The following is a 9,466-nucleotide window of genomic DNA, read 5'->3' as shown; positions in this document are numbered from 1 at the left end:
AGAGAGAGAGAGAGAGAGAGAGAGAGAGAGAGAGAGAGAGAGAGAGAGAGAGAGGGAAAGAGAGGGAAAGAGACGGGGGAGGTGGAGACATTATCTCTCTTGTTACCGGTTACGTCACAAAGCGCTGACGTCGTTCATTAAACATTGACGTCAAATAATATCTGATCTCGACGCTGGCAATTATGCGCCTTCGAGCGTTCCGGCATTGATTGAAAGAACTGACGGCGGATGAGCGATCGGGCATTACCCTTCCGCGGCAAGGAGGAACACGCTTGTTGCGCCGTTCTTCCGGTTTTACGTAGCGTCCAATTTCCTGCGCGCCCGTCAATTTAAAAAGCCGGCTCTATCCACAAGCGTTTGCGAGCGTTTGTCTCGTCGGCGTACAAATCGTTCTGTCCCGAGTCGAAATTTCAGCCTTTCGACCTGAATTTTCTAATATATTCTATATATTCCACAGGATCAGTGTACGTTTAATATAGTAGAGGTCCTATTTAGCGTCTGTAAATGGCAGAAGACGCACAAGATGCGACTCGTAGGTTTTAAATAAAAGAACTTTTCGTCACAAAGTTAGCAGATTAAGTAGAGTGAAAATGTTGATATAATTTTCGGAGTATCAAAGTAGGCGTTAAATGGGATATGACGTCGAAAATAGAATCCAAATTTCGACGCGGGTTTAGCCTCGCATGTATACGGAGCGAAACCGGAACGGCGCTCGGAAATTATTATCCCGCGGATCCGGGCAGGATTAAAACGCGATAAGACGTGTGCAACTAGAACGCTCTGACGCGTTAATATCCCTCGAGAACAACGCGCGCGCAGATTTCGCGCGTACCACTGATGGGCGTGTTTTTTACGTCAGACTGCATTTGCACGGAAGACGCGATACAATTCACAGTGTTTGATATTATTCCGGATTACGACGTGATAATAATAATTTTGGAATTAAAAGAGACGCGCAAATCACTAACCCTTTATGGTCCGAATTGCTTTCAATTCTTCTTCTCAATCGATCCGTAAAAATTCATTTACTTCGCAACAATATCGCATGGGTTTGCGTTTAATCTCAATATTTCAGCATTTATAACCCTTTCAATTTCGACCTTTTATTTTGGAAGTTTAATGTTATTTGCAATAAAGAGTTTCAAAAGTTTGACTTGAAAAGTGGTTTCTCTTTTAGCAGAGAAAAAATTCAATTATGGAAAATTGAAGAAAACTGATAAAAATTCTGTTATTTTCTTGGGACAAAAATATCATTAAATAGCTCTAAAAGAGCTCTATTAAACAATGTATATAAGAGAAATATCAATCAAAATATTTTTTTTTATTTTTACAGATATGTATCGTATCTTTAAGGATACGTCATACTGTAACTCAAAAGGTTAACTAATACAATGATAAATTTACGATAATATTTGTACTGTGAGTGTATATTTATATATACAGAGTGTACACTCTATTAAGGGTTCTATGTAGTTGTAGGCATGAATTAAAGGAGTTTCTTTGGAATTGTTTTTACAAGGAATTTTGAAACACATATTTCTTAATTTTTCAATATGTTTTAATTATGCTTTAAGGAAGTTACATGTTTTTACATGTACATGTTTACATGTTTTTTTCATAATTACAATCTGTTTTTCGATATTTCGCCATTTCATCAAATCTTTATTTAGTCTATGATCGAATAATTCCAGTTCAGACGATAGCCACACTCATATCATATAAGAATCTTGTTTGCTTTTTCTGTTACAGTTCACTACAAGCGGTTAAATCATGTACGCCAGTAGGACATGAGTGTATTGCGTCACGCTGTATAACTCAACTAATATACGTGTTTCAATTACAGAAAAAAATCATGTAATTTTCTCAAAACCTTAATAAAAACATAATAAAGAATTCAAAAATGTGTATCTTACAATTTCCTTGTGAAAACATTCCAAAGAAGCTCCTCTAATTCATGCCTACAAATTACCCAGAACCCTTAATGAACAAAAAGTCGGTTTATAGAATTGCAATGAAACGCGAGGTAGACTCGACATACACTGAGAAGAAAAAATGGTAGGTCTAATTACAAGTATAGTTATTTTGGCCCTGACCATATCTTTAGTTCTTCCAACAAGAGAATAGTAGTAGTAACATGCACATAAAATGATGACCACTAACATTATAATAGAATTCAATAAAAAATAATGTTCTCGATCATCTATAGCAATTATTTCTCTATGTAATTATAGTTACAAATATTAAATATTTTTTTTCTCAGATCGCAAGGGATTCGAAAAAGCATTTGTTATTACACACAGCAAAATTTTACGGAGATGTTCGCTCAAACGGGAAGCCTCGGTAATGATTGATTCGACGCGCATTAAGAAAGTTAGGCAGATCAATAAAGGTTGAAAGCAGACGGCGCGCGGCTCTCCTCGCCAATCATAGATCCGCCATAGCTCATGAAATATCTAATGCAAGAGAGAGAGACGGTAGTATAGAGAGATACGACAACGCCGCGACGTCGATATAATCGCGACCAGTCGCGCCAAGTTGCATCGAACTATGCCAGGAGATAATTTCCATCGACAATATTTACACATTTCCGAAGAACTTCTCCGTCCGCCACGAACTTTGTCACGTCGATTAACCTTAGAATCCTAAGCACCAAACAGTTACACTCTAAACGTGAGTAAATTTGACCCAACGTATCTTCATTTGCTCATAACTTTCGTAAAAATGATAAAAAGTCTGTTATTTCTTTTTTATCGGTTTAGAAAACATTGAAGGATATTAATCTATTAATATTTTTGCGATTTAGTGAAATTAGAAAAAGTTATAGTGGCACAACAAAACACATTTTCATGACGTTTAGGGGAAAGTTAATCTGGGTAAATTTTATCAGATTTAGAGTTCTCAGTGTCCGTGCGATTCCCTTTCGGGCCGCGATTGGTATCGTTTCTCCATCGTATGTCCAGTAGCTTTTTGTTTGTCACTGCGATTTTTAGCCAGTCATATATAATTTTGAGCAGATAACGCGCTGAACGAGTCGATTGATGTAGTAAGCTAGTCGATAAAACTTCAAAGTATTCGAATTGTTTATCACGAGTCAGTATGTCTCATGACAAAGATGACGACTAGTTTCTTGAGCAAGTTTCTGGAGTAAGCTCCTTGTATCTTCACGACCGCAAGTGAAATGTACTTCTCTTATCCTTTGGTTATATCTCTGACACCGGTATCCGTCACGCCATCACTCGGGCTGAATATGCAAAGTCAATCAGGGCGAGTAGAACGGCTAATTACCCGTTGATTTCTCCCATCACCTATTTTCGCGTCTACCGCGTAATAGCGTTATTTTTATAGTGACTCAATTTTAGCAGCAATATCGTCGTATTTTTCCTCAAGACACGTGTACACTGAATACTATATTAAGTATATTAAGTATTTTGCTTAAGAATCTGCTAGGAAACCCGCAGCAATGTTTTTCGTCTGACAGGAATCGTTCCATGACTTCAGAATTAAGTGTCTGACGTCGTTTTAAGTTACGCCATCGTGTTTTTCGCTTAAAAATCTACATCGTTTGCGAAATATTCAATTCAAACTATTGACACGTTCACACTCTGTGCTACACAGATTGTTATTGTAAAATTTTAGCAAAATGTAAGCAATTTCGATGTAAGCCTTGAGAACGTGATTTCACTGTCTGCTGACTAAACAGCAGGAAGTTTAATTTCGCCCTACCCGTTGTCAATGTTTCAATATATACAATTGTTCATTAACAGTTCAGATTTCAAATATTTCTAAAGATACCGTGAGAAAAGGCTTGAGGAAGCATCGAGCGATTCGAAAACACCCGGTGTTCGACACGTGTTCGCGCACGTTCTGCTCACCCTCGCCGAGAGGAAGCGTCAAGTTAAGGTATACAAAGTTGCGACTTACCAAGCAGCAGGAGCTTGATGTCCTTGGCCGCCTGGATACCATCTTCCTTGAGATTCTTCTCGATCTGCTTGCTACGAGCTAAGGCGGCTCGTTCTTCCGCGGACATGGCGCAGCCCATCTTGTTACACGTTGCCTTCACAAACGCCACCTCTACGCTTTTCTCACCTGATGAACAGCGCGGCCGGCAGGGAGCGGCCCCGTCGCCCGCACAAAGATGAGATCTCGCGCAGCACTTCCTCCGCGCCTTCTTCTGAACCCCGTCCTCCACTTCGTTCGCAGTCGTGGCCGTTGTCGCCACCACAACCAACAGCAGCGACAGCAGCAGCAGCAGTACCTCTACCAACACCAATACCACCACCAACACCACTACCACCGCAAACACTTTCGCCGCTGCCACTAACACAACAACCACCCTCGCCGGCACCGTTTCCACCACTGCTACTTCTTCTTTTTCCTCCTTCTCCTCGTCCTCCACCACCTCCACCACTATCACCACCGTCTCCTCCTCCTCCTCCTCCACTACCACCACAACCACCGCCACCACTACCACCACTGCCGCCGTCCTCCTCTTCGTCCTCGTTTTCTTCTTCTTCGTTTTCGTCGTCTTCGCAGTCTTCGTCACCGATGCTTCCGCACCGTCGTCGACTACCGCCGGCAACCGGCACTACCACCGGCTGCCCTAACTACTTGGGCGACCGCAGCCACCCGCACGCACCCCCGACGGCCGCCACACTTGCGCCGATTTAGTCTTGCGCGTCTGCTGCGCCTGAAAAAGGAACAGAAGGAGTTCGTCAATGAAGCGGTAGAGTCTGGATCTTGTAATTCTGACTTTGACGCGCGACGTGGGTTTGATTATTAGCTTCGGAGAGTCGCCCGAATCAATCGCGATGTTCAAGTGATCGATGTTGCTAACGGACACACTTGGACCACGTAAAAATAATCGACTCGTTGCTGCGCAAGGTGGATCGTTAATTATTAGCAGCAGGAATATCTCCGAAACCGTAGGAGTTGGAGAAAAATTGCCGCTGCAGGGGTTTTTTCTACAAAAGAGCTCTAGCTTCCGATATATAAAAGCTCTACGGGGGAGAAGAACGATCACGTAATATTTTTCATAAGTGGAGTCGCTGTAGGTGGAGTTTCCCTCGAACACCCACAATTTCCAAGATATTCAATACATTGATAATGATCAGTTCACCCTAACGACCACGATATATCTTGTTAGTAAAAACAAAAAATCAATCTGATTATAATATATAAAGTTAGTTCTAATCAATATTTTTCGATTATAGCTAGTTTAGTCTCGAATATGTTGAGACGTTAAAAATACTCTCTTTCTGCCTGAACAACTCGATTCAAATTTTACATTAGACCAAGCATGCATTATCATATTTCTTTATTTTTCTCTCTCTCTTTCTTTCTCTCTCACACAATGTGAGAGTCGTGAGAAACGTGAGTCCTCAAAATGACAGTTGATTCCATGTTGCTGTCATACATCTGTTTGAGTCATCTCTGTTGACGTGTCGTCATCTTGCAAAGATTCCGTTCTAAGAAATGCGCGTGTACACGGGCTGCTCATCGTCGTCATTGTCGCGGGGACGCGTTAAGATAATCGATTATGTGTAATAGAGTCCGGATTAGATCACCGATACCGGCGTTATTTAACCAATCCTCGCCTCGTCAAGCGTGTACACCAGCGAGTGTAAAGAGGAGACGGACGACACTCGTTTTCGCTCTCTTCCAGCGTGTATACGACCTCGACTTGGCAGATTGCCCGCGTTTGATACACCCAAAGGTTCTCGACCAATCGCGCTGATAACGTCATTCGTCGCGTCTCGTTATTATTCCTCTCTTCGCAAAGAGAGAGAGAGAAAGAGAGAGAGAGAGAGAGAGAGAGAGAGAGAGAAAGAAAAAGAAAGAAAGAAAGAGGGAAAGAAGAGAAAGAGAGAGAGAGAGAGAGGGGGGGGAAGAGAACCGGATAATAGTTTTATTAGGCCGGCTCATCGTGACCGCTCGATGCGACTTAAGAGCATCACCGAACACGAATCTGATCTAATGCTATTAATCGTAGATGAGACACGGAGCTCGATAATTATAGAAGTCGTCGAATCAGTAAAATGGATTGCACAATTCGCGTAATGCATACGGAAAGAGAATGTTATATAGTTATTCTCTCGTATATAAATTCTTTTCAATTTTACCAAGGTTCCAGCAGTGCAGAAACAGACTATCAGTAGAGTTCATCATGTTAAGAAACATAAATTTGTAAGTAGTAGATAGCAATTAACAGCACACAGTACACAAATTCTTAAAATATAAGCGACATATCAAACGGAAAGATAACAAACCAAGGCAGTATGTCGATATATGTCCTGTTTACAAAATTCTCTCACTTCTCAAGAGTCATTGATTTCTTTATTATTTTCTGTATTATTTCTTGTTTCCTGATACGAAAGAAAAATCATAAATATATTTACTTTCTAATCTCAGTAAGTTGAACGAAATTGGAAAATACTGAAATATGAATTTGGCAGGTAAAATTTCATATCACGCAAACGCGTCGCGGAAAGCTCCTTGTTTCGGTTAGATGCGATAGTAGAATAGGTTTACGTTTAGTCAGCCTAGCCGCGACGCATCTCGCAGAAAGGTCGGCGTCGGAAAGAGGGTATTACGATGAAATAGGAATCAAATTGCCGGCCTCTTGATGGCTATTTGAGAAAACGCAATCCAACCTACTCCAGAATCACTGACAATAAACTTAATTTAACCAGAATTCTATGAGAGAACAGCAATGCTGAAACAACATTGTTGACAGTAGCAGAAAATTTCGGTGGCGATCTGTGACGCGAACTTAGGTAATCAGACGTGGTTCGATAGAAGAAACTGAATTTCCCGAATATTAACACGTAGTATTTAACCCCAAAAAATCTCGCAAAACGCGCGTCCAAAGCGCGTCTAAAATAACAATATATATAATAACCCTAATTTTAAGCCTTATAATAACAATAAGGTATTTAACCACAAATGCGACGTCTTGGCGAGATTAATTAATCTCCCGGCGCGTGCGGATAATTTGAATGCAACGAATTCCAGAAACAATTTTCGCGGAAACAGTGATGGCAACGCGAGAAATAATGACGAATCTCAATCAAAATGAGTTCAAGTCAATTAGTAGATCACATTAGACTAACCATTAGGGATCTATAAATAATCAAATATTTGTAAGACTCGTTCTTATTAGTTTCTATTTGAGCTGTGTAGTACATGAACAATATAATAATAACTTTCTTATTGTAGTATTTGCGGGCGAAAGAGATATTTAACTTATTATATCATTCATTAAAAAACAAAAACCTCGTTTCCATATGTAGACTTTTAATTTTAAATATATTTTATTTCTAAGTACTTGATTACTTATGGGCATTCTTAATGTTAAATCGCGAGATATTTCGTCATCAAATCAAAGTCGAGAACTCGAGCTTCGCAGCTTTGAGAGAGAACTGAAAGAAGAATGCTTCGTATTTATAACTACGTATAATCACATAGATAAATTATGACAAAAGCAAAACCATTTCCTCTTATTAAATTCCACTATAATGTTAATGATAATAAACTGCTGCTATGTGCACGCCGCTACTACGATTTTCGTGGTAGAACAAGCAAAGAATATGATTGGGCCAAACACATAACTATAGTTTTCGTTAGATCGATCATTTTTCCATCTCAGTGCGGGATATCGATAGCTGCGCTCCATCGGTACATCGCGTACACGGTTCGCACGTCGCAGGAGCACCGAGGGTTTCGCGTCTCGTCGCATTCTCTACACGGAGAATGCCGCGTGCTCGCTCACCATCGATTCCGGGGACAGCCGTGATACCGCCGTCGCGAATCGAACGCGTTGAAATTGTTCCGGTTTCGCCAGGTGAATTTTTAACCGGCGGGAAACCCACCGACGCGAGTGTCCCTCCATGGTTTATTCGTTTGTCGGATTGCACGTACGTCTCCTCGCAAGCACGGCATTACGTGGAAACTCGCCGTACGATCAATAAAATGCAACGACCTGATATAATGGAAGCGATACGCGTCGCGCTTCATAAAGTACCATCGCCGGCATAGTGAGACTAAAATACGGCGGGAGACGCATCGCGCGACAAAATTGGCGCGAGTCGCCGAGACTTCGATTTTATCGACCTCATCGCGGCTCTGCGGATCTACGGCCTCGTTTTTTTCTTTTCCCTCTATCTCCTCGCGGTTACCACAGAGGTGCTTGTCGCGATTCGCAACAAAGTGGCGCTCGCAGTTTGCGGCCAGACGCGCTTCTCGGCCGTTACGTCAAAGATATCCGGTAGGTTAATTAGGTCTGTTCTTTGCAGCTGCACTTTCTCAAACTGTCTGATCTTCCTAGTTCCCTCTCCCTCTTCCTCTCTCTTCTACCGAGTATTAAATATATATCTGCTCCATTTTTTAAGCGCAGACAGCGCAACTTGGTGCAGCTGTAAAAAACAGACTTGCTGTTCCGTCAGATTGACGATGCTTAAATCTTCTTTGATCGAGTTGCGACTATAGCGGAATACGGTCACGTTTTACGGTGAATTCACGGTGATTTTACCGTTGGCATGACTCCGAATTAATCTTCGTTTGCGCTTAACAGCGATTTTCGTTAAATGATTTCTGTCAGTACAAGAAGATCGTACTAAGTTCGTTAAAGCCCGTGGTGGAGGAAAGATTTATTTAAAAAAATGTGTTTTAAGAACACTAAATTGTCCTTCTGCACCGCGGAGATTGAAATATCCCTCTCCATGACGTCCACGAAAACACGTCAGTCCACGTGAATGCCGCAATTTTACCGTGCATTGTAAAAACATATCGTACCGTTCGCGATAAACTCTGCGCAATGCGAGACAGCATATTGAGCCGCAAAGTGTAATCATTAAAATGTTGTTCACCTCTTCATCCCCGAAACCCGTTTTTCAGACGACATCCGTGATTCGCAGCGAAACGATAAGGAAACATTTTGAAAATTAAATCTGCACACTCGTGGATTTGTACGTTAATGCACCTAAAAATCTCTCTCCGAACATTTATCCTATCTCTATAATAAAATCTCTATAATTTATTATAAACGTTATAACACAAAGAAATCGGAAAATAAAATCTCTCTCGAGTTCCATCGTAAATTGCAGCTCCAAGTGGACCTGCGAGTACGACAGACGCGTCAGAAAATAATCGTAATCGCCGTTTCACGTTTACTGTTTCGACGCAATTTGGCAAAATGCCAGAAGAGAGAGAAATAATTGAATAACATGCAATAGTGCGGCACAGTACTCGCGCCCGGTCGACCCACCAACTGCCATCTTCTCCTTCAGCGAGGTACTCGTCGTGAGACGAATACATGTCGCAGTATTTCGGAGTCACCCCTCGCGGCCTCTCAAATTTTTGCCACCACCGTGAAACAGAATTATAGCAGTTAATGGGTGAATCGAGCGTCGACGTACTCCGAAAAAATTCCCGTTCTCTCACATACACACTCTCGCCCCCCCCCCCCCCC

The 9,466-nt window shown here is 41.5% G+C and overlaps 2 protein-coding genes across 2 annotated transcripts in view; both read right to left on the bottom strand.

The window, feature by feature from the left end:
- LOC116844586 (guanine nucleotide-binding protein G(o) subunit alpha) overlaps positions 1-9,466 on the bottom strand; it is a 47,136-nt gene that overhangs the window by 36,158 nt on the left and 1,512 nt on the right. Inside the window, exon 2 of the mRNA XM_032816336.1 lies at positions 3,922-4,687. Coding sequence (XP_032672227.1) covers positions 3,922-4,039 — 118 coding nt within the window. The 5' untranslated portion in view covers positions 4,040-4,687. The remainder of the gene's footprint in view (positions 1-3,921; positions 4,688-9,466) is intronic.
- On the bottom strand, positions 4,083-5,428 carry LOC116844492 (loricrin-like). The gene is made up of 2 exons (XM_032816056.1): positions 5,414-5,428; positions 4,083-4,604 (listed from the first exon to the last, which is right to left on the bottom strand). The coding sequence occupies exons 1-2, from the start codon at positions 5,426-5,428 to the stop codon at positions 4,083-4,085; spliced, it is 537 nt and encodes a 178-aa protein (XP_032671947.1).

The sequence above is a fragment of the Odontomachus brunneus genome, unplaced genomic scaffold (genome assembly GCF_010583005.1).
Source record: "Odontomachus brunneus isolate Ranch 3 - 2012 unplaced genomic scaffold, Obru_v1 Obru_scaffold_042, whole genome shotgun sequence".
In the NCBI taxonomy this organism is placed as follows: domain Eukaryota; kingdom Metazoa; phylum Arthropoda; class Insecta; order Hymenoptera; family Formicidae; genus Odontomachus; species Odontomachus brunneus.
Note: the sequence above shows the minus strand (reverse complement) of the source record. Positions and strands in the feature narration are given on the sequence as shown.